The sequence below is a fragment of the Nomascus leucogenys genome, chromosome 19 (genome assembly GCF_006542625.1).
Source record: "Nomascus leucogenys isolate Asia chromosome 19, Asia_NLE_v1, whole genome shotgun sequence".
Taxonomy (NCBI): Eukaryota; Metazoa; Chordata; class Mammalia; order Primates; family Hylobatidae; genus Nomascus; species Nomascus leucogenys.
This window is the reverse complement of record NC_044399.1, coordinates 27,747,828-27,773,904: the sequence shown is the minus strand read 5'-3', so window position 1 is coordinate 27,773,904 and position 26,077 is coordinate 27,747,828. Positions and strand designations below refer to the sequence as shown.

General features: G+C 40.0%; 1 protein-coding gene across 6 annotated transcripts in view; it reads left to right on the top strand.

The window, feature by feature from the left end:
- The window catches only part of TANC2 (tetratricopeptide repeat, ankyrin repeat and coiled-coil containing 2), a 484,030-nt gene that overhangs the window by 447,848 nt on the left and 10,105 nt on the right, over window positions 1-26,077 (top strand). For all 6 annotated transcript variants that reach the window (XM_030800293.1, XM_012497692.2, XM_030800292.1 and 3 more), the window contains 8 exons: window positions 2,659-2,781; window positions 3,323-3,559; window positions 9,690-9,875; window positions 12,778-12,871; window positions 18,980-19,113; window positions 20,019-20,142; window positions 25,394-25,569; window positions 25,882-26,014. In XM_030800293.1, coding sequence (XP_030656153.1) covers window positions 2,659-2,781; window positions 3,323-3,559; window positions 9,690-9,875; window positions 12,778-12,871; window positions 18,980-19,113; window positions 20,019-20,142; window positions 25,394-25,569; window positions 25,882-26,014 — 1,207 coding nt within the window. The remainder of the gene's footprint in view (window positions 1-2,658; window positions 2,782-3,322; window positions 3,560-9,689; window positions 9,876-12,777; window positions 12,872-18,979; window positions 19,114-20,018; window positions 20,143-25,393; window positions 25,570-25,881; window positions 26,015-26,077) is intronic.

Sequence of the window (26,077 nt, the reverse complement as noted above, 5' to 3'; positions counted from 1 at the left end):
CGTAGAAATAATTAGCACCATCCTTCCTCGTTTTATCAAGCTGTGGATTTTTTGTTGAGAATGTATAAACACTTACAGCCACTTTGATAAAGCCATGTCAAAATGTCGCAAAATATAAATATATCAACTTCTTGAGGCATATTCTATGATATATATGCATAGGTGTATAAAGATAGATGTACATGGATGATTATTAAAGTTATAATAGTGAGGGAGAACAAAGCCTAGAACTACCTAGTAATATGAAAGTGTTTTAAAGCCAGTAACAGTATATGGACCTTATGTGAATCCCAATTCAAACCAAAAAAATTTTAGTTCCTTTTTTGAGCTAATCAAGGGAATTTGAACACTGTTGGAATATTTCATATTATAGAATCCTTCTTAGCTTTAGGTATGTTTTAAAGAGTTCATATCTGTTTAGAGACACTGACTAAAATAATTAAATATTAACTGATAAAATATCTGGGATTTTTCCAAATAATCCCATCAAGGGAAGAGGATATGAGCAGGAGTGTAAATAATACAAGGTTGGCCATGAGTTGAAAATTACTGAAGTGAGGTGGTGGGTACATGAGAGCTTTCTTATACTATTCTTCTCTACCTTTGTAAATAGGTTTTAAATTTTCCTTGATAAACAAATGTTTAATAAAGTAAATTTTACATTGTTTATATGCACTTGTGTGTATGTATTTTGCATATATATAGAAAATGTCTTAATGAACACTGATGTGTTAATAGGAGTCACCTCTTAGGATTGAGATGGGAGGTTTATTTTTAATACCATATTATTTTATTTGATTTTTATAACAAATTTGTATTATTTTTATAATTTTAAAAACTGACATGTAGAAGTCTTTTTTTCTTCTGTTTTTTTGTTGTTGTTGTTTTTTGGGTTTTTTTTTGAGACAAAGCCTCACGGTGTTGCCCAGGCTGGAGTGCAGTAGCACGATCACTGCTCACCACAGCCTCAACTTCCCAGGCTCAAGTGATACTCCCATCTCAGCCTCCCAAGTAGCTGGGACCACAGGCATGCACCAGCATGCCTGGCTAATATTTTAATTTTTTCGTAGAGATGTAGTCTCCCTGCATTTCCCTGGTCTCAAGCTCCTGGGCCCAAGCAATCCTCCCACCACCACCTCCCAAAGTGCTGGGATTATAAACATGTACCACTGCACCTGGCTGGAAATAAAATTTTTAATAGGAAAGTTTAATGATTTAATTTTTGGTTGCATCAGAATATCCCCACAGGGAGAAAAAAAGGTGCCTGTGTTGGAAAAGCCTTTAAAACGTTCATATGTCTAGCCTTCCCACAGCATTATTCACCTTTCAGCCTTTCCTCTAGTGTGAGAATTCCCTCTACAAGAAGTTTTTTCCTAACCCACTTTAGAGACCTTGAACCTTCTATGGGAAGACCTTGACCACCATGACTAGAGGTCTTGTTAGATGAATTTATAACTCATAAGTAACTGACATATTCCTCCTTTGTAGCTGCCCCTTCCCTAGTATGCCGGATAAGCACACCTTGCTGATTTTGGATATATGTAGGTATTCTAGGCAAGAACATTCTATATTTCAGGGACAAAGAAAGCAGAAATAGCTTAAGTTTTTAAAAGAAATACCTCCCTATATCTCTTATTACAACCCAAATTTCATTGTTAATATCTTCCTGCCCTCAGGATTTCCTTCTTTAACTGATTTGATCCAGATATTGACAGAAGAGTAAGATGATTGTCAGAGAGTGTCTAACAATTAGGAGATCTGAAGAACAAATTATTCTAACTTCCTTCTGGAGAAGCCCATGTGAAAAGGACAAACATCAGTACATGTCGTGGGACCTGTGCCAGTGATACTAGGAGAAAATTTGTTGTGGATGGCAATCAAGCCTGTATTGCTGTTTTTTCTCCTGAGAATAAGCATATGTAATCATCTTAGGGTATATTAGTTAAGGTGAAGAACACTAGCTACTATGACAAACTTGCAAAATCTCAATGATTTTAACAAAGATTTAGTTCTCCTTACATCGTGGTACAGTGCAGATCTCCTTCCATGTAGTAGTTCTAAAATCACCTTGGGCCTCAGAATTCTCCATTGGATGTTCTACATCTGGCCTGTAATCAAAAGGAACAATAGAAAGTGTAGAGAAATACACGGGAAGTTTTGGAGCCAAGCTTGGACATGACATATTACCTATGCCTAATTTTATTCACCAGAATTCAGTCACATGGCCTACCTAACTGTAAAGGAGGCTGGGAAATAGAGTTTTTCCAAACGTTCAGGAAGAAAATGAAATGGAAATCAGTGATCACATTGCATTATTTCTGCCACAGTGTGTACTTTAGTAACTTGAATTTAAGAGATTTATTGAAGAAGGCTAATAAAAAAGATATGGAAAAATAAATTATATCCAGATATAACAGAAAAGAGAGGTGTTGAGTAGATGTGTTGCTAAGGGCTGCAGAGATAGGGACTGTTTAAGTTAGCTTGTTCCTGCAGGACTGGTCTTTGTACCCCCACCTAGGCTTTGCTTGGCATGAACATTGTTAGGGTGAGACTCTGCTCTCATGCATTAGTACTAAAAACAAAGAGGCCACTAATTCACCACTGATGCTACTTTTTTTGGTTGGGCTACTAATTTAATTGTCTGTATTTCTTATTCAGGGTTTGAGTAAAAAAGTTGGTGTATCATCCTCCATTCTCCAAGGTCTCTGGATCTCCTATAGCACAGAAGGTCTTTCCATGGCACTGGCGTCTTTACGAAATCTCTACACTCCAAATATAAAGGTAAATTTATAAAGAAATTATAAATATGATAAGGAATTACTATGAAAAAATAAAACTAGAAGGACATTAAGTAGCTATTTATTTGATCTTTGACTTGCCTCTTATTAGCCTTTTATTGATAATTTATTTTAAATTGTTAAATTTTATTCTATAAATTAGAGACTAGCTCCATTGTCCTCTTACCTTCTATAAGCTGACTCTGACATATGGGATCAGGTCCTGCTGGCTCCAAAGAGTAAATTGATCTCATGTAGCCTTTGTCTTGGTAGGAGCTTTTCTGACCAAGAGCTCACATCGTAGAGACTATGTTCAGCACTACAGTATGGGAGGCAATTGCTCTAGCTACTACGCCATTTATGTAAAGGAGATATTTACATTATCTACCAAAGGAAGAGAAAAAGGAGCAAATGAGATTATAAAATAAAGCAATTACTAAATGCTACTAGACTCTGTTGTAGAATGTTAGATGGTTTAATAAAAGATGACTAAAAGGATGTGACTCCTGTTCATCTAATTATTAGTTCTGTTTATTTATTTCTAGGTCAGCCGACTGCTGATTTTGGGAGGTGCCAATATTAATTACCGGACAGAGGTTTTAAATAATGCTCCAATTCTATGTGTTCAGTCCCATCTTGGTTACACAGAAATGGTAGCCCTGCTCCTGGAGTTCGGGGCCAACGTGGATGCCTCTTCTGAAAGTGGCCTGACTCCCCTGGGATATGCTGCAGCAGCAGGGTACCTGAGCATTGTAGTGCTGCTGTGCAAGAAACGGGCCAAGGTACTGTCTGCCCAGCTCTGCTGCTTTTCTTCCCTTTTTCTTTCTTTTCGATACATACTCTTTCTTATCTCCAATGTTACCTCATGAGTCTGGGTAGAGTATATCAAACCGTGATGGAGAGCAGATCAGAGAGAGTGCTGGTTCTGCATATGTGCAGGGCTACTGCCATCCATGCTGCAGGAGCACACAGTTCTAAACCCTTTGAGAGGTGCTTGGGAAACTGCATTTATCAGTAACCACAAAAAGTTTCTACCTAACAACCCAGAAATGATCTATTGAGCTCAGAAGAAGCCTCTTTTTAACAAAGACAGGAAGGAGAAGTGAGGGAGCAAGGAGACTGCAGTGGCAGGTCTGGACCAGATGACACCTTCAGGCTCTAAGCCTTTCATGTGTAGAGAAGAAAATTTAGCCCTGGAGATGAGAACAGGACCAGACCCCTCATCCTGTCCTTGAAGACCACCACTCTAGAGATACAGGGAGAAGATGATTCTCCCTATTTATACTCCGACTGACCAAGGGCACCTCAAAGTGCTTCTGTTAGTACTGATCAGTTCTCTGAAAACATTTCCAAAATATGTTTGCTTTATGTATAAAAACTCAATTTCACAATATTGGTGAAAAGAAAAATGCTGGTCTCACAAATGTAGGCCTCTGGGAAAAAAAAGTTGGCCTGATAGTATTTTGTTTCAGTCCTGAAAACAAACTGAGGACTTTAGTGGTTTCATAGTGAAATACAAGTCATAGTATGACTTCATTCTGCGGTGTCCAGTGCTAGTACCAGGGGAGAAAGTGGGACTCCTCCACTCCTTTGGGAAGTGAGACATAGGCCTCTCAGTGACATCTCAGAGCCTTAGAAGTTTACTGTAGCACAGTGATTGTCCACCTGTGACATCCCATTCATTTGAATGGACACCTCTAGAAACAATGATAACTGGGCCTCATTACTAGTTTTGTTTTCTTTTTAGAGACAAAGTCTTGCTCTGTTGCCTAGGCCAGAGTGCAGTGGCATGATTGTAGCTCACTGCAGTCTTCAGCCTCCCCAGTAGCCAGGAGTATAGGTACGTGCCACCACACTCAGCTTTATTTTTTTCCTGTTTTGTAGAGGCAGGGTCTTGCTATATTGCTCGGAGGTTTGCTAAAACTCCTTGGATCAAGAGATCCTCCCACTGTGGCCTCCCAAAGTGCTAGGATTACAAGTGTGAGCCACGGCACCCAGCCCTTCTTACTATTGCTGTCACTTCATATTCTGATCTTAGCTGGGTCTTTCCTGCTGCTCAGCCCTTACACTGCCAAGCCATCCTTTTCTTCATCTTTCATTGTTTTCCCCAGAGCAGAAACGTAACTCATATATACTTCTTTCAAGATCCTATCATGCCTCTTCTGCCCTTCATCACTGTGATCAAGCTCATCTCAAGGTGCCTGTATCTCAAAACTCTTATCAGTTCTTACCTATGCTCACCTCTACTTTGCCTTAGAGAAGGAAGTACTTACCTTCCTTTACAGAGCAATTGTCTCCACCTCTGCACTCTTAACCCATGGTGTTGCTCATTCTCTCACGTTATTTCATTCTTTTCTAAATTCACACTACCTTTTTTCTCAGTTTCTACAAGCCTATGAATGTAGAACCTACCTAACCTAAAAAAGAAATGTTCCTCTCCCTTGCTAACCAGAGGCAACATCCCATCTCTTCCCTTTCACCTCCACCAAACCTGTCCTAAGAGTCCTCTATACTGGCTACATTCACCTCCTTATTACTCCTTAACCACTTGCATTCTGGCTTCCATGAATGAGAGAGGAGGCAACTCATTAAAATGATAAGCTTTAGGATCAAACACAACTGGGTCAAATCCTGTGTCCATACTTAGTTTATACGAGGACTTGAACAAGTCACTTAACCTCTCTCAATCGCACTTTTCATCTATAAAAAGGGTGTTAAAAGAGTCAGTGTAAGCATTGAAAGAGATAAAGCCTTTTTTTAAAAGAGGTGTTAAAGTCCTTTTTAATCTTATATAGTGCCTAATAAATAGTATCTGTAAAAAAGAAAATAACCCAACCTCCCTACATTCTACCAAGCTACTCTTTAAAAGTCACTGATGACTGCCAGTCACCAAATAAAGCAGCTTTGTCTCATTCCTCACCTCTGTGAGCCCCTCCGTAGTATTAGCAATAATAAACTTTTTTAGACAGAGCCTGGCTCTAAATGCCTAGGCTGGAGTGCAGTGGCACATTCTTGGCTCACTGCAGCCTCTGCCTCCCAAGTAGCTGGGATCACAGGCACACACCATGACGCCTGGCTAATTTTTGTATTTTTAGTAGAGATGGGGTTTCACCATGTTGGCCAGGCTGGTCTTGAACTCCTGACCTCAGGTGATCCACCCACCTTGGCCTCCCAAAGTGCTGGGATTACAGGCATGAGCCACCGCGCTCGGCCAGTAGTAAACTTTTAATGTCATTTCCCACTTCTCTGGCTGCCCCTCTCTTCTTCTTCTGCTAGAACTGTTCACTAAGATCCTCTGGTCTTCCTTCCGTCCTCATACTCGCCATGGCTTCAGCATTAAAGTCATAGGCTTTGGCGTCAAACCTGACTGGGTTCTAGTTCTCCTACCTATATTTTGGTGACTCTTAACCCCAAATTGCTAATTTCTGAAAATGTTTTTGAGCTGTAGTTTCACATTTGTAACTACTTCCTTGGCAGGCATGTTCAGATCCCTGACTAGTTAGTTCCTCAGATCCAGCTTTCTAAAATCACTCATCTTTACCCTCCTCTTTCTGGATTTTCAAAGTCTGCTAATGTAGCCTCCGTTTTTCTCAGAACTAGGGAGTCATTGACATCTTCCCCTCCTTTGCCCTTCCTAATTCATTTAGTGGCCAGTACTTTTCAATGTTATCCTCAAAAGAGCTTGAGAAGCTACTCCTTGGTGTCCACCCCAACTGCCACTATCCTCCTGAATTATTCTTGGAGTCTTCTTGTGTAACAAACCCCTTTTTCAGATTCTCATCTCAACTATTACACACCGTCCCCTTAGCTTTTGTAGAACTTTTATTTTGAAGTAATTTTAGACTTTCAAAGATATTGCGAAAATAGTGCGGAGACCCAACACAAAGAAATGATACACGTTTGAGGTGATGTGTATGCTAATTGCCCTAATTTGATCATTACACATTGCATACATGTATCAAAATATCACACTGTACCCCATAAATATGTACAATTATTATGTGTCAATTTAAAATAATAAAAGCAAATAAAATAATTCTCTTGTAGGCAAAAAAAATGCATAGAGTTTCTGTATATCCTCCATTCAGCTTCTCCTAATGTTAACAGCCTAAGTAATTGTAGTCTCATTATCAAAACCAGGAAAGTAATTTGGTGATAATACTATTAACTAATCTACAGACCTTACTGAAGTTTGTCCAACTGTCCCACTGATAATCTTTTTTGCATTAGAGAATCCAGGTCGGGATCCCACATTACATTTAGTGTTGTGCCTCCTTAGGCTCCTCCAACCTGTGAGAGTTTCTCAGTCTTTGTTCATCTTTTATGAGCTTAACAGTTTTGAAGAATACCAGCCAGTTGTTCTGTAGAATGTTTTTCAATTTTAGTTTATCTAATTTTTCTCACTGTGAGATTGAGTGTATATATTTTTGGCAAGAATACCACGTAAGCAATGCTGTACCCTTATAAAAATGCAGCACTAGAAGTCCCTGCTGTTGATAGGTCTTATTACAGGTGGTGTTAACTTCAGTCACTTGGCTACCCTAGACCTGCTAACCAACACACTGATCATATATCAGTGATGACACAACATTGTCCGAGAAAGTACGTACCAAGGCCACCACACAATACCTGTCCAAAAAGGCCTCCGATACGGAATAATCTTCATTATTTCAGAAGTCTTTTTCTTCGCTGGATTCTTCTGAGCATTTTATCTCTCTAGCTTAACCCCTACTCCAGAGTTAAGAGGACATTGACCCCCAACAGGCATCTGAGATAGTGTCTTCCAGGTTTCTCAGCTCTGAAGTTACTGTTTTTCCTTTTGTAATTAAGAAATATCTTTTAGGGTTATGCTTTTGAGACTAGAAAGATAGACATCCTGGTTCTTGTCATACTTTTATTCACTAATATTAGGATCCATCAGTGATTCTTGCTGCAGTAATTATTATTATTTTTTTTTTTTTGAGAGGAGTTTCACTCTTGTTGCCCAGGCTGGAGTGCAATGGCATGATCTCAGCTCACTGCAATCTCCGCCTCCCAGGTTCAAGTGATTCTCCTGCCTCACCCTCCGGAGTAGCTGGCATTACAGGCACCCACCACCACACCCAGCTAATTTTTGTATTTTTTAGTAGAGATGGGGTTTCACCATGTTGGTCAGGCTGGTCTCAAACTCGTGACCTCAGGTGATCCACCCGCCTCGGCCTCCCAAAGTGCTGGGATTACAGGCATGAGCCACCATGCCCAGCCACTGCAATAATTATTGCTTTGATGTTTGCCTGACAGTGATTTTCTACTTCCATCATTCCCTCAACATTTATTAATTGAAATGTTACTGAAAGGGAAAGTGATCCCTTCTCCCCCATGTATTTATTCAAGTATTTATTGATATTACTATGAAGTCATGGATATTTTATTCCATAGCCTGAAATCCATTACCATTATTATTCGTTTTCATTGTTCACATTGCCCCAGATTTGGCCATTGGGAACTCCTTCAAACTGATTCCTGTGTCCTTTCAACTTCCCTTTATTAATTTTTGAGCATTTTCTGACTTTCTGACACCACAAGATGTTCTAGTCTCATCTCTTACCCCAGTCCTGGAATCAACCATTTCTCCAAGGAGCCATGGTTTCTTTTATCCATTCGCTTACTTTTTGAAAATACAGTTCTGAGCATGAAAACACTCAATGACTTCACTGCCTATTGGTTACAATTCAGACCACTTAGCCTGGCATTCAGAAATATCCATGCTCTGTCCCAGAGGACCTTTTCAGCCTTAGAGTTTAAACTTCCCTTTCATGTGCCCTACTCTTACAAAAAGTAGAATACATTAATCATTTTCCATCTCAGCCAGTCAAGATAGACCTTTCTGTCTGAATCTGTTCCTGATTCTAGCCAGAAATTAATCTTTCCTTCCTCTGAAATGTTATTTCACTTTTACTTTCCTTTAAATTTATTGTATACTCCTTTGTTGGACAGGCTCTTGTCACATTGGTCACATCTCCCCTACCTTGTTGGAGAGTACTTGAGAGCAGAACCTATATATTACTGTCTTATTCACCTAAGTGGTACTTTGCCACATACTCTGTATTCAGTAAATATTCACTATGTGGATGGCTGGGTGGAACTGAAGTCAGTAGGAAAGCCAGAAACAGAACTTATATTTTCAACTGATCTAACTACCACAGGACAAGTACCACCTACCTACCAGAAAAGGCTACTCATCTAATGAAAGGCTACTCATCTGTTGAAACGAAGGCCCTTCTGGTAAATCAATCTTGATCAGGGTCTTCTTTCAGCCTAAACTTGTAACCAACACTGAAATTATAAAGACTGCTATTGATGCAATCAGCCAGAAGTGCCTCTAGCCATTTGGGGCAGATCTTTGAGAGTCTTCCCTCCTGCTGGAAGAGAGAAGCAGACTTTGCCAAAGTTGGGTGGTCAAATGATTCATGATGTAAGATGTTTTGCTTCTTTGGAAGGCCAAAAAATTGTAGCTTCATAAAGTTTTTCTTCCCTTCTTTGATTTCAAAGATAATTTTTTTTATGCCAGCAGAGCTACCAGTTTCTCAAATCTTGGTCTAAAAAGAACTATTTGAGGAGACAAAGAAGAATTTACCTCAGGAAGACAAAGCTCAAACTGAGAATTTTGGTTTTTGTTTTTCTTGGAATGCAAAAACAAAAGTCTGACCTTTTCTGAGGAAAAGAAGTTCTACATTTAGCATAGTTGTAGCTCAGTAATAATCTAAGCTGAGCAGAGTCTCCTGAATTTGCTCAGAGATTGGTTCCAGGAGTGGCAAGGATGATGCAAGGATGATTCTTAGTAGTCTAGGCTTGTGCAGTGGCGGATGTGACTAGATTGCGAGCTCAGCCACAAGTGTGTGTTCACACAGATCTCCTGTCCTCTCCTCTTAGGTGGATCATTTGGATAAGAACGGGCAGTGTGCTTTGGTTCATGCTGCACTCCGAGGTCATCTGGAGGTTGTCAAGTTTTTGATTCAGTGTGACTGGACGATGGCCGGTCAGCAGCAAGGAGTATTTAAGAAGAGCCATGCCATCCAGCAGGCCCTCATTGCTGCAGCCAGCATGGGTTATACTGAGGTAAGAAGTAGGCAGTTGGATTGTTTTTTCAAGCTACATATTGAAGGACCCAGGAACCCAGGAGAAAAGATTGCACGAAGACAAAATTGCCAGCTAAATTAATGTGAATTCGTGATTGCTGCTCTGAATAATAAGGAGATTAAACTCCATGAAGCACTTTACTCAAATGCCAAGGTCCCTCAAATTATAGGTATAGAAAGGTGCGAGTTGGAAAGGACCATGGAAAGTATCTAATTATTCTCCATGTTTTCCTCCCTGTTTAACAGACAGTGGCACCAAGGCTCAAAGAGATGAATTACTGAGGTGTAGTCACATGGTTAGATAATGTGGCACAGGAACAGCATAACATTTAGAATCTCAGAAGGACCAGGTTTGAGTCCCAGCCTTGCTACTCCTTAACTCTAGCCCTTGAACAATTTACCTAATCTCTTAGAAGTTTAGTTTCCCATCAGCAAAGTGAAGCTAATAAACTCCTTTATACAAGGCTGTTATAAGGGATGCTTGGTAAACTGTTAAACATTATACAGTTTATTTATTAATGATAGTAACAATAATAGTGGCAAATGTAGGGAATTGGTAGTGTGCTAGGAAATGTTTAACAACCAACCCTGAAGAGGGGTGTGGGGTGGAACAGGGATGTGTGTTTGTGTGTGTGTGCATACGTTTTTTATAAAGTTTACTGACAGAATGTGTTTCCATGGAATACTACACAGCCATAAAAAGAACAAAATCATGTCCTTTGCAGCAACATGGATGCAACTGAAGGCCAATATCCTAAGTGAATTAATACAGGAACAGAAAACCAAATACCACATGTTCTCATTGATAAGTGAGAGCTAAACATTGAGTACTCACGGACATAAAGAGGCAACAGTAGACACTGGGGACTACTGGGAGGGGAGAGGAAGGGGAAAGGGTTGAAAAACTGTTGTTATCCTCACTACCGGGTGATGGGAACATTTGTGTCCCAAACCTCGGCATCATCCAGTACACCATGAAACGAACCTGTACATTCACTGCCCTTGAATCTACAATAAAAGTTGAAATAATTAAAAAAAAAAAAAAAAAAAAAAGGCTGGGCGCGGTGGCTCATGCCTGTAATCCCAGCACTTTGGGAGGCCAAGGCAGGCAGATCACCTGAGGTCAGAAGTTTGAGACCAACCTGGCCAACGTAGTGAAACCCCATCTGTACTAAAAATACAAAAATTAGTCGGACGTGGCACGATTACAGTAGGCACCTGTAATCCCAGCTACTCGGGAGGCTGAGACAGGAGAATTACCTGAACCCGGGAGGCAGAGGTTGCAGTGAGCTGAGATCATGCCATTGTACTCCAGCCTGGGCGACAAGAGCGAACTCCATCTCAAAACAAACAAACAAAAAGAATATGTTGCACACAACTTACAAATAATAATGAACTATATAATACTCTTAATTGAATGCTTTTGTTTATTTTTGCCAAATTTGTAGCTAACCTGTGGTTGTAACTTATAACCAGTTTGACAAATGGAGCTGCATCCCAGTTTGCTCTTTTGTCAATAACTGTATTGCCGTTAAACCTGATATGTGATCTACTGTAGTAAACTACTTCTCATCCACATACGAACTATATTTATTGAACTGAATCCCCTTTCAGCTTTAGCACTACATGAAGCCCTGATTTATAGTGTTTGCCAGTTTCAAGGGTGTAAATACTCCCATCATAGCCAATTTCAAGCTACCAATGTGACATCACTGAAACAAAGATGAGAGAAGATGCACAGTAGCACATTGTGGTGTAATATTCCCACCATGCAGACATGCACAATCAATATAAATTAACCTCAACAGCAGAGATAATAGTAAGATATAGTTAAATAATAGGAAGTTGCGAGATTTGAGTATTCTTTAACCTTTGTTTTTAATGTTTATTTAATTGCTATTTGATTTCTAATAAACAACTGGCTTTCAGAATTTCTGAGAATTTAACAGTCAGCTTACATGGGCCAGTGCAAGCATGGGATAATCATCAAAACAGCTACCATATCAACTGAGCTGACATGTCACCAAGGGAGTGTTAAGTAATATTAAATTTGTATCATCTATGGGAAGTTTTTTAACCCTGTTCAGTCAAATTCCCAGAAACAGAACTGTCACTTTTCGTTGTGTTTAGAGATTTTTCTCCCTTTACTAGTTCCAGAACAGTCCTTATACATCTGAGAGGAAAAAGGAAGATAATCACTTTACTCTGAGGAAATACAGGGCCAGGTGCAGTGGCTCACACCTGTAATCCCAGCACTTTGGGAGACCAAGGCAGGAGAATCACTTTACGCCAGGAGTTCAAGACCACCCTGGACAACATGGCAAGACCCCCGTCTCTGGAAAAAAAAAAAACAAAAAACTTTTTTAATTAGCCAGGTGTGGTGGTGCATGCCTGTAGTCCCAGCTAATCCGGAGGCTGAAGTGCAAAGATTGCTTGAGCCTGGGAGGTCAAGACTGCAGTGAGTCATGAACACATTACTGCACTCCAGTCTGGGTGACAGAACGAGACCCTGTCTCAAAAAAAAAAGAAAGAAAGAAAAACAGGCCCTCAGTTTTCTCATACTTATTTTCTATGGCTTTTTTATAGGGAGGAGGAAGGATTGCTTCTTTAACTTAAATATGAAGAATATGTAATTTTTTTAAAAATCACATGCTATATAAGTGAATTGCATTCTGGAGAAATGTGTAAACCATACCTGATAAGACAAATGCTCATCATGGAAGCTGTGGGTTTCTTTATTAGGACAGTCAATTCTGATTCCTTTTGTGTGCAAGAGATTTAGTGATACTTGGATCATCCAAGCATCTTCCAAACCTCACAGGCTAGTGTCAATAGCATAGTTTTCCACCTGAAGTTTGAGCTGACACAACTTCTTGTTTCAGATTGTCTCCTACCTACTTGATCTTCCAGAAAAAGATGAAGAGGAAGTAGAGCGAGCACAGATCAACAGCTTTGACAGTCTCTGGGGAGAGACAGGTACCTCTCATGGACGTTGCCCTCAAGAATGTGTTGTGTTTGTGTGGACTCTCGAATCTTGCCCCCTTTTTTTTTCCCTGGCATACGTTTGGCCGTCTTCTGTCTCAGGCTTTTGTAATGGAGACTGATTCAGCCAAACTAAATAGTCAAGCAATTTTCCTCTTTCAATCCTCTTTCCCTGTGAATTCTCCATCCTCTTTGCACCAGAGTCTTCTTTCAAACAAAACTTTTTCCCTCTCGTTTCCAAATATTTTTAGAAGACTGAAAGTTACCTTACAATGTGCCAAACCAGAGCAGAAAATAATTGTGGCCTGTCTCCTTTTTATGTGATCCTTGTAGTAGTTAGGAATAAATATTTCTCCCATCACAATAACTCTTTCCCCTTGCATTTGTTAACCGGGATGTTAAATTTTCACCCGCACCTTTGGCTTAACCAAATGTTACTGTGGTAGCGTGGTATCTGACACAATCCAATACATTATAAGTAAAGTTGCTATCTGGATGCACAATGAGGGCCCAGCCTCATGCAGTTCCTGTTGGTCTGTAGCAAATCAGTTTCTGTATCATTCGGTACTTACAATGCAAACAGAAGCCTCTTCCTTGTGGCCTTTGCAGGAAATGATTGTTGTCTTCCCTCCAAGTCTCAACTGCAGCATCTGGAGAAACATTAGTAACCTTGGATGTGTTTTTATGAAACCAGGGCAATGAAAACTATAGAGTAACCCCAGATATGTGTCATATTTTCCAGGAGAAGTAGACCAATATTGAGATGGCCAATTTAGGGAGAATATTTTACTAAACAAGAAGGGTATGCATTTGGATTAGGATAAGAGTGTTATTAAAAATAAGAGGTGCTTGAACTCATTTAAAATTTATAAAGACCTATTGTGGCATTTCTTCTCGTGACAAAGTCTTACACACATTTCCTGACTTCTTTAACATCATGTGGAATGGTCCAAAACTCAGGAATTTGCTTCTCGAATAATCCCTCCTTTTGTAAGATCCAAAGGGAGCAGATGCCTGGCAGCTGCAGCTTAAGAGTCCATGACAGATTAAAGAAAAGTGTACAGCTGGAAACAGCTGCTGTCTCTGGAGCCCCACTCTGAGGGAAGCCAGAGGACAGGCTGAGGGGAAGGAACTGGGCAGGACATCAGCCACTCTGGCGTATGCATATGCGTGGGACCTAGAGCTGCAGGAGGGACATGTTGGTGTCAGCCTTCTCCAACACAGTGTTGCCACATCTCCAGCAGACCCTTTGTTGCCAAGGGCATGGCGGTGTAACCACTGACAGCAGCAAAAAGAGTCATGTCCCCATGGTAATAATGAATAGAAATTACAAGACTAATAGTCATAGCGATGAATATCAAACACATTCTAATGGTGTACTTGAAAGATATCCTTTAAAATGTTCAAGAAGGGCATGAATTAAATGGAGGACTTATTTTTATTGACATGAATTTCTTATTAGATAAAATTTCATGGCCTCAGGATTTTTTAAATATTTCATTCCTTAAAGTATACAATAAATTTTTGCAGTGAATTTTGTACATATGTACCATATCTCAAGATTTTAAAAAATCAAAACTTCATGTGTTTGCTTGTAATCAGAATTGTGTTGTGTTTGACTTATGCATATATGCAATATAATTATAATATTATAAACATAAAGAGCTACTTAAACATGAGTTAAGATGAAATTTATTTGTAATATGATTTCTTTTTTTTTGTCTTTTTTTTGAGACGAAGTCTCACTCTGTCCCCCACGCTGGAGTGCTGTGACACAATCTCGGCTCACTGCAACCTCTGCCTCCTGGGTTCAAGTGATTCTCCTGCCTCAGCCTCCCGAGTAGCTGGGATTACAGGCGTGCACCACTACACCTAATTTTTTTTCTTTGTATTTTTAGTAAAGATGGGGTTTCGCCATGTTGGCCAGGCTGGTCTTGAACCCTTGACCTCAGGTGATCTCCCCACCTCAGCCTCCCAAAGTGCTAGGGTTACAGGCGTGAGCCACCGTGCCTGGCTGTAATACAATTTCTATATCCATGAAAAATTATTTTATTTCAGAAAAAATTCTGGAAAATAATGTTTATTGTGTGACAATGACCCTACAACTCATCACTAGTATAGAATGGACTTTGATTTACTGTTCTATCTACAGTGATGTTTATTAAACATACATGTGCCTTTCTAACTTATAGCACATGATCGTTTAAATTTTATAATGACCTATTGAATAATGATGCTTCCTCCCTTGACAAAATCTTATACGTATTTTCACATATAAAAGTAGTCTGTGACCCAAAGCTAGTTGGTGGGGGCTCATATCTGCAACCAGGACCTAAGTGACAATTTTTAACCTAAGGAAAATACAATGGTCATGATATTTCCCATAATATGTATCACTTACTCTATCAAATCTAAGACACCATTAACTTTAAGAAACTATGTAGCCATTATTTTATGTGCCACTACAAAAACAAACAATTTCTGCCAACTATACTGACACGATTCTTTATTATCACATTAATTGTAAGATGCATTCCAATTTCAGAGATGTTAAAATGTAGAGGGAGAAAGTGAATCTTAGAATATTAATTGGGATGTGATTTTTACATATTAGATTTTCTGAAGGCAGATCACTAGAGTATCCTGGTTGCTTTCATCTTCCATTTGCAGCTTCTTTATCTTTCCAGATGTCATCATCTTACATCCAGCTTTCACTATCTGCTGACCCCCTCCCATCCCATAGAGTTTTCACAGACTTCTTATGGAACACCACAGAAGAAAAGCAAACAAGGTGACAAGATTGTTCACCACACCCTCCTCTCCCTTATGTTGTGGGCACAGACCAGGACCAGCACTGAGAGCTTCTAGCAACTCTGGAGGCCAACCCTGAAAATACATGGCCCCAAAAAGAAACCAGAGTTTACAAAATAAACTTACTAGATTCCTTTAATTCCTGCCCTCATCATCTTTTGCCTAGATTATTGCAGCTACCTCCTAATTGAGCTTCTGCCTCTAGCCTCACCCTTTTGTGATACATCTCTCAGACTTCAGCCAAAATGATCTTTTTAAGCCATAGTCTGTTTGTGTCACTTTGCTGCTTTCTGACCTTCATTTACTACTTGTAGGATTAAGTCCTTTAATGTAGCATAAAAAGACCAGTAATAATCTCCAGCCTCATATATTGCCTGTCTTCTCCAGTAACTCCAATAACAGTAAACATGTTGTTTTCCCCTCAGTGCCTTTATTCAGAAACCTCTTCCTCTGTGCCCTCCCTCATACCAAGGACATATCTCCATTGTGCATGTCACATTCTATATTAACATATTCGTCTGTTTCCTTACTCAACCATGAGTTCTTTGAGAGCAGTGTCTGACATATAGCTCAATAAATGTTTTATTAATGTTATTTTGAATAGCAGTGATCAGTTTATTTCTCCCCAGCCACTTCCCCCTCCTCCCCCACCCCTTGATCTTACATGACCTGTCTGTGCTGGACTCTTCCAAGGTTGAAAGTAGATGAAAGAGTCATGTGCATCTCTGCATTCTCTTTAGTGTCAGCATCCCATCCAGGCAGACTCTGGCTGTTTCCCCAACTCTGAGCTACATCCTGTCTGCCTCTTCCAACTCCTTAGATGTTTCCCATTGAAAAAAGACCATTTCTGTCAAATCATCTCGTCAGATGCTGACAAGCCAGGGAACAAATTCTGTTACTGCTCTTTTAGGAAGAAAGTTGGCTCCTAACTGCTCTGTTTGCAGTTTGGTGTTTTATAGAATTGGCTTTACCTTCATCTCCTTTGTTTTAGAAAGTTTTAACAGTTTTCGATAAATCTCATATAAAATCCAGCCGTACAACTCCTTGCTCTTGGATTTTGAAAAGCCCAGATTCCATTTTACATAGTTGTGTTGTTCTGAGATGAAATTGGCCAGCTGTGTTAATAACCACGTCCAGCTATCTGCTGAAGGTTGCTGCCAAATGACATCATAACCTAAACAACAGAGATGATACAACAAGGGAAAGGCCAAATGGAACATTCCCTCATATATAAATGTGTTATCCAGTGGGGAGAAATGGGGCAGCCAGAGCAATAGAATTGTCAGACTGGACAGTATGGCTTTCCAGATGGGCACTGGTTGTGAATATTCAGATGTGTTCTGTGAACTGGCATCATTAGTGAGAGGCTTGATTCTGAAATACTGTGTATATTTTCTCTAGGATGCTGTAAGTTCTTTTGTGAAAAATAATGTATTTGGCCCCCTCACATACAGAGGTTTGCTGCAACCTTATCAACCTAGTAACTAAACGGGTTCAGAATGTGGGTTAGAAATTTTCCAAATGGTTTGTTTTATGCACTGAGATAATTCTTATGGTTCCTAATAAGTGCCTATCCAGTCAAATTATTAAACTACTCTTGTGTTCTGACCCATATATAGAACTCACAATTTGTTTTCTAACCTATTAGAAATATGGACTTGAGAAAGAGGGAACATCACTTATATTTAAAAAACAAGAGATAAAACTTCTTTGTCCAGTAAATAATTATAGCCATTAACACCTGATGAGCTCATCCACTCAGGGTTGGAAATGACTCTCACCTCAGATGCCACTGCCCTCCTGTAAGGAACTGAAAAGAAATGCCAATGTCAGTTCCAACTAAAATTGAAAATACACATAAGACAAGCCATAGATATAACTGGTTTAAGAGTGCATGTATCTTCTAAAATTACCACATTTTACTTGATAAGTCCTTCTTATCCTTGCAGAAGGAAGGAAGATGTTACTTGAAGGTTTATATTTGCAGAAATTACAGGTAGTTTTCATTTTGCATATGACTCAGTGGTGGATAAATTTGGCCAAGTCCAGAGACAAAATGCCATAATTTGCACTTACGTGGAAATGAATGCAGATGTCCATTTGATGTAAATTTTATTTGCTTCTCTGAATACGTTTTAAAGTTTGCAAAGTGCAGTATCTGTGCCTGCCAAATATTATCATTTTCTGGTTTGTTACTGGAGTTAGGAGGCCATAATAAAAGAAGAACCTGCTGATTACTACATCAATTTTTTAAGTCAATTTGGAAATTTGGATAAATTTGGAAATTTATCCTCTTTCTATAAAATGAAGTATAACTCCTACATGTTCTGTTTCCATCCTCCATACCCCTCATTTTTTAAAACAATAGACTTGTGCACCTGAGATCCCATGGTTAAATGAAACAAATACATATTTGTTAAAAGATAGACTTCATATCTCCAAACTCCTCTTTCTGCTGTTGAAATGATACTCTGAGGACAAAATAGGCGTTCTTAAAATCTCCTTTGTATCAGAGATCATGTTGTCAGTGGACAGCAGCACAAAAAGAAGAACGTTTCTGTTTTTTTCCTAATGTGTCTCTTAAACTCACTGTAGCTATTTTTACCTGTGACTTCATTATTTTATATTCAGAAGAAAAATGTCATACCTCTTCTCACATCGTTAAGACTGCTACCTTGAATCATTCTAATCCTTATATAAAAAATGATTGCAAATGTACCAGAAACTTCTGTATCAACTAATGAAGAAAAAGAATGAAAACTGGCCCAAGACCTTGGACTGCAATTCCTAACTTTGGTTCTCTAGGCTTAAAAGCCCAGGGGTAGAGCTTGGCTGGAGGTAGTTCCCAGCTAATTATTAAAAAAAAATAAAAATAAAAATAAATTAAAAAAAAACTTTTAATCTCTGCAAAGACTCTTGTCTTTAGATTCCACCCACACGTAGACTAACAGAAAGTTTGTAGCTAGGAAGAGGCACCAAACGAGACGTAGACCAAAGCAGAGAAGACAGTCTTGTGAGGAAAAATGAAACCAAGTGAGTTTGATTAAAGGTGAATTTTCAATAGATTTATTATTATTATTATTGTCCCCAAATATTGTGAGGCAATTTAAATGTGTCTTTATTCATTATTTTTCTTTAGAACTTTTCTTTATGGAAAAGGTGGCAAAAATCATTATTCTTAGAAGTAAAGTAGCAATTACATTAATGAAACACAGGGATATGTCACATTTAACATGGAGCGCTGGAGAGGACAAGAACCACCTATCCTCAATCTTTGTTCTCTGCCCTTAGCCCTAACAGCTGCAGCCGGAAGGGGCAAACTGGAGGTGTGCCGTTTGCTCTTGGAACAAGGGGCGGCAGTGGCCCAGCCAAACCGCCGAGGGGCAGTGCCACTATTCAGCACAGTGCGCCAGGGCCACTGGCAGGTAAGCCGGGTGACTGCTTCCAGTCCCTCAGGCAGGACTGAGTTCTAGGTGAGGAATTCTGATGCACAGAGCAAAATGATCACAAGTAAAGTTTGGGTTACCCAGCAGTGATCAGGTTTGAGGACTTGGACGTTTGTTATGAATATTCTGGTTAATTGAGAATACAACAGTTAACATTCAAAACCATCACTTGATACAGATTGTATAGAAGGACTAACTACTTTTGTCCTGGTAATAGAGTGACCTCCTTCTCACATTTCACAGTATCCAAAGACTCCTTGGAAGGTTCATTTCTCAGCAGACTTCTGCTTATCACTTACTTGCAGATGTCTGAGACTTACTAAAAGAAAATACAGCGAATGCAAATTCTAATGACACAATCCTTTCAGATGTTTGGATTCTGGATAAATGTTAATTTATACACTCAGGATGGAAAGGAAAGCACACTGATAATAATCTTCAGAAGTATTTCAATAGAAAAAAGGCTGTAGAAGCCAAACAGCCCTTAAGAGTTATCAGAGTCACTTGATGATGTTCAGTTCAGTTCCAAGTATTAACTGCAGGCAGATTTGCAACCACTAGAGGGCAATAAAGGAGTGATTTATGTTGGAACCTCCACTATGGGATTGTTTAATCCTACATCTTGACCTTTGTTAAGTTCTTTTTCACTTAGTAGCTGGGTCAGACACGGAGAGTTGAATCCTTCTCATTTGGCTGTCCCTAAGAGAGTTAGAGATTAAATCACATGGTACTGGGACTATACAGGTACTTACAGGGGGGAGTGGAAAGATACATGGATGACTCATACAGCAGTAGGAATTCCTACAGAGTAAGAGATAGTATGCACGTGTCTTCTCAGCAGCTCTTCTTTGGGCTAATCGGTCCCTGTTTCTCTGCACTTGCAGATTGTTGATCTTTTACTCACCCATGGAGCTGATGTCAACATGGCAGACAAGCAGGGCCGCACTCCCCTGATGATGGCTGCTTCCGAAGGCCATCTAGGAACTGTGGACTTTCTACTTGCACAAGGTTAGTCTTGGGATGCTAGAGCTGGCTGGCCAGTGTCCATAATTACCTGGTGAACTCATGATTTCCAGCAATGGATCCCAGGAGATGCTAAGAACAGATATTAATCCAGTTCGTTGGAAAATGAAAGGCTATCTCCTCCCCTCTTGTATTCGGTGTAATGCTTCTAACTCTGATACTCTATTTCTTTATGACTTGAGGGATTTAAATGAAATTAACATATTCTAAATTCTCATTCAGATCAGTAGTCTCCAAACTTTGATTTTTAAAAAATATATACTCAATAAATGTTCATCTTCCGGGGATTGTGTTTTGACTTTATCAATTCTTTTGTAAGCCTGCACAACTAATATTTTTCTTGAATTCAAAGGAGGCAAATGCCAGTGAAGACCCCTGCTGACTGTGGGATCCTATTTGGGGGATCAAGATTATTACCCTGTTGTAATAAATTCCTTTTGACACTTACCAACATCCACAAATTCCTGGTGAATGGGAAATAAGTTAAAGGAGATGGTGATCACACCACCATCATAAAGCACATCAGGCTCCTATTGGTTGCTGTGACCTCCATCACCTGTGCGTAACGGTGGCTGCTGATGGTGGACCTCTGTAGTAGAAAAAGCTCATCACTGGTGACTCTGCAGTGCCATCTAGTGGAGCTTGAGCATTTGCTTGAAGCAAGAGGCAGAGGCAGCCATTCCAATTAGCCTCCACTGTTAGTAAACTGCACCCCAATGTCTGTAATTATATCCACAAGCACATGTACTTTGCTTCAAGGAAACCAACCTCCTGAAGAATTATGCCTAGGCCAGAGCAGCTGAGGGTAGTTTAATTAGGAAGAAATTAGGTTTCTTCTAAGATTGCAAACTACAGCTCAGTCAGAGACTTATTGGATCTTTAGCTGTATCCCTCAAGTAAGATTTTTTTCCACAGACTCAGACTCAAGGCTGGGTCAGAATCAGATAGTTGCTCTTACAGGATGCGAAATGGCTCTTACCTTCCCCATATAAACTACCAAAGAAATTTGGCTTCATGATATCTGTCTTCGTTCTGCTGGGGAAGCAGGGAGGAGGAAGGATGTGCCTAGATTCTCAAGATAAGATGTGTCCGGAGTAAATATTCCAGAATAAACCAAGCCCACTGAAAGAGGCAAGAACTCTTGAGCCACTGATAACCTTTAGATAGCTGCAAAGTACCTGTCATGTGCCAGTAGAGGCTCCGTAGCCATAGATTCCAGGTATTTGTTCTCCCTTACCAGTGAAGACATTTTCATCTTTGGACTGTTTCATTTTTTTCCACACTTAAATGAGAGGATTAATGAATTCAACAAAGATTTATATAGGCTATGTTATTACCAGAACACTATACTAGGAACTATGAGTGGTTCTGATTTTTTTAATTAATACACTATAACCTGTGCCCTCAAAGGGTCTATAACATTATAGGTTTGCCACATGGCAAGGAAGAGATGAAACAAAGAAAAATGCCTTAAAAAGCGGAGAATCCTGAGTGCTTTGATACAGGCGTCCTTTGAGTTAGACTAGGACAGACTTTGAAATTTGAAGAGGAAAAAGGTTCTGTATTTAGGGAGAGGAAGTAACATAAATGAAAGGCCAAAGAGGAGTGACAGGTTTGGAGAAATATGCAAGCTGTCTAGTAAAGTGTAAGGGGACTACGGAAAATAAAATTGGAAAGGTATATGGAAATGGGAAAGGACCAAGTTACAAGAATCTGGACTTAATTCTAAAGGAATCTGGGGAGGCTTTAAAAAATTTTAAATAAGGAATTGATGGCAGAGTTATGCTTTAAAAACAATCACTCTGGCAGTATGTGAACAGCAGATTTGATAAAGAAGCCAGGAGATCAGTTAGGACGCCATTGTAATGGAACATATGAGGCATAATGAGGTCCTAACCCAAGGACAGTAGCTTTCAGAATAGAACAAAAAAGGGCTATGTGTAAGAGGTATTTTGGATATGAAGTCTGATTAGATGTAGGAAATAAGGATAGAAGAGCTAAAGATAACTCCAGAGTTGTAAGACGGACATTTGGGAGAATTGTGATTTCATTAACTGCATGAGAAAGAAAAGAGAGAAGAGGAAGATTACAAATTGGATTTTGGAAGTATTTAACATATTATGGATTTGTTTCATATGTATCTCCTTTTAATTTCTTCTCTTTCCTTGTCTTTGGAAAAGTCAGTTCATCTGTAATATACATCCAAAACTTTCTTATCCTACTTTTTCCACCACTGGGTACTTTGTCCAGGAAATTTATAGATGTTGCATCTGAGAAAACGCCTTGGATTCTCTTCTGTATTTAAACTTATTCCATATTAGAGTCAGTGTTTTAATTGCAAACTATACCATTACATAAATGGCTCTCCTCAGGATTAAGGTATGGTCCCTTCCAGCTTTTCATCCTCCTGTGGGAAACCACAGACTCTACTGACCTCCAGAGATGCAAAGGTGATAGGCTAGATAACTGCTGAGTAAACCCTGAGCCTGCTGTGGCAGGTCCTAAGCTTGAGCTGACATCTGAATCCTGTCCAGCTGAGGGGGCAGCCAAGTGTCCCGGTGCAGTAAGTTGATCTCTGATGTAGTTAAATATGACATGCCTACTGTGTGAAAAGAGTTGTCTTAGGTACTCTTCTAGCAAGTAAATGATACGCTTCTTACCATCAAAGGCCTTACATTCTGGGCCTTAAGAACCAAATGTATATTGGAGTTTAGACTGATTACAAAACAGCATGTGAAGTATGCTTGATCCTTTCAAGTGAAAATAGAAATGTTGAAGGGAAATAGATCCACAATATGAAAGGGTGGGTGGAGAATTTAAAAGTGGAGATGGAGTTATTGAATAAGGCTGAGTAGTTTAAACTCTGAATTTCTTGTTTATTTTATTTGTATTTGTTTTTTGTTTTTTGTTTTTGTCTTTTTTTTAGAGGCAAGGTCTCACTCCATCACCCAGGCTGGAGTGCAGTAGCCTGATCATAGCTCACCAAAGCCTGGAACCCCTGGGCTCAAGCGATCCTCCCATCTCATCCTCCCATCTCAGCCTTCCTGGTAGCTAAGACTACAGGCTCACACCACCACACGTGGCTAATTTTTTAGTTTTTTGTAGAGACAGAGTCTCACCATGTTGCCCAGGCTGGTCTCAGATTTCTGGCCTCAAGCAGTCCTCCCACCTCGGCCTCCAAAAGTGCTGGGATTATAGGTGTGAGTTACTGTACCCAGCCAAATATTTATTTTTTTAATTGACAAGTAAAAATGGTATATGCAGTTATGTATCGCTTAACGACGAGGATATGTTCAGAGAAATGCATTCCAAGAATTGTGTCCTTAGGTGATTTTGTCATTTGTAAACGTCATAGAGTGCATTTACACAAACCTAGATGGTATAGCCTACTACACACCTAGGCTGTATAGTATAGCCGGGTGCTCCTAGGCTACAAACCTGTACAGCGTATTGCTGCACTGACTTACTGTAAACAGTTGTAACACAGTGGTATTTGTGTAGCTAAACATATCTAACCATAAAAAGGAACAGTATTTATGGTGTACAACATGATGTTTTGATGCAGGCTGTATATCCCTTATCTGAAATGCTTGGTTATATATCGCTTATCTGAAACGCTTCTGTTGGGATTTTATTTTTTGCCTTTTGAACTATTTGCATTATACTTACTGGTTGAGCATTTCTAATCCAAAAATGTGAAATCCAAAATGCTGCAATGAGTATTTCCTTTGAGTGTCATGTTGGTGCTCAAAAAGGTTCAGATTGTGGAGCGTTTCTGATTTCAGATTTTCAGATTAGGGATACTCCAGCTGTATATGTATACATTGTGGAATGGCTAAATCAAGCTACTTAATGTGTGCATTACCTTACACACTTATCTTTTTTCTTCTGGCGAAAACACTTAAAATGTACTTTCATAGCAATTTTCAAGTATGTATTGTTATTAACTATCACTATGACTATAGTTAACTATAGAGTAGATTTAGTGTACTAGTTAATAACTAGTACCGTAGATCTCTTGAACTTATTCTTCTTTCTAAGTGAATTTTGTGTCTTTGACCAACATCTCTCCAATCCTCCCCATCTCCTAGTTTCTGGTAACCACCATTTTATTCTTTGATTCTATGAATTTAACTTTATTAGATTAAACTCTAGATTTCTTTCGTGGCCTGGGCTCAGTGTCCTCTCGTGTTTATTTCCCTCACCTGGGGAGGGAGAAGGGGCCCTGGCATTGTGATCAGTGACAAACATGTCCTGGGCTCCTATTTGATGAGACTGTCTCAAGGAGTTAGCACTGTTATCAATGGAAGGCTTCTGCTCAGTTCAGAAAACGTGCACTGAGCTCTGGTGCAGTGAAGGCCGAGGCAGGTGGATCACTTGAGGTCAGGAGTTCAAGACCAGCCTGGCCAACATGGTGAAACCCATCTCTACTAAAAATATAAAAATTAGCCAGGCATGGTGGTGCATGCCTTTAATCCCAGCTACTTAGGAGGCTGAGGCAGAAGAATTGTCTGAACCCAGGAGGTGAAGTTTGCAGTGAGCCAAGATTGGGCCACTGCACTCCAGCCAGGGCAACAGAGCAAGACTCCATCTCAAAAAAAAGAATAAGAAGAAAATGCTCATTGAGAATTTATTACATGCAAATAGGATACAAAAAAATAGATAAATAATGGAATAAGTTGACTTATGTTAAGCATACTTAAGATGAGGTAGCAGTGAACTGTGAGAAGCTTCTTAGAGGCAGGAGGAAGGAGATAGTTCCTAGAGAATGAGAAGAAGTGAGGCAAGTCATGGGGGAAGAAAAGCTCTTCCACACATGGAGCAGCATGACCAAGAGTGAGGAAGTCAGGATGCAGGGGGATTGACGGGAGATCCGAGAGGCAGAGTGAGGATGCGGGAGGATTGACGGGAGATCCGAGAGGCAGTGAGCACATCCATTTGGCCGAAGTGGAGGATTCTCACAGGGAAATAATAAAACAGGTATAGAGAGTAATTAGGAATAGACTGTGGATGACCCTGAATATTCAGTAAAACGACTGGAATCTGTTTTATTGAAAGCTTGTAGGATGAACTTTTAACACTTAAGATACAACTGGCATACCAGAATCAGTCTTAAAATGGAAATAGTCCAGAAACGAGTGGTGTTCTTTGGAGGAGCATGCCCCTTCAGCGCACCTCCCCTCCTGCTGTGCGATTCCATGTCTCCTCAGCCCTGTGCCATCACTTGCCTTTGCAGGTGCCTCCATTGCTCTTATGGACAAAGAAGGATTGACAGCCCTCAGCTGGGCTTGTTTGAAGGGCCATCTCTCAGTAGTACGTTCTCTGGTGGATAACGGAGCTGCCACAGACCATGCTGACAAGAATGGCCGTACCCCACTGGATCTGGCAGCTTTCTATGGCGATGCTGAGGTGGTAAGTACCTTTAAACAAGCCTCAAGAGAGCAGAGAGAGGGGCTGTTCTCCATCCATACTACCTGGGGTTGAAAGTGGAGTGATGTATTGATGATTGCTGATACAGAGTTCTCAGATCTATACTTGCTAGAGAGCAAGAATATTCAAAATGCTATTAAAGATCAAGAATATAGCTAAGGCCTGAAATACTATGACAGAATAGCCTGGGGTAGGCCAGCAGTTGAAAAAGGGCAGGCAGCAGCCAGAGCCTTCAGTGGAGCAGTGCTGAGCCATTACGCCTGTCCTAACTGCTCTGCTTGATCCATGTCCTAGGTCCAGTTCCTGGTAGATCATGGGGCCATGATCGAGCACGTTGACTACAGTGGAATGCGCCCTTTGGATAGGGCAGTGGGGTGCCGGAACACTTCTGTTGTTGTCACTCTTCTGAAGAAAGGAGCCAAGATAGGTAGGAGAAGGGAAGAGGGTGTTGGCCATCTGTGCCCAGGGGCCAGACTGGTCCAGTGGTCTG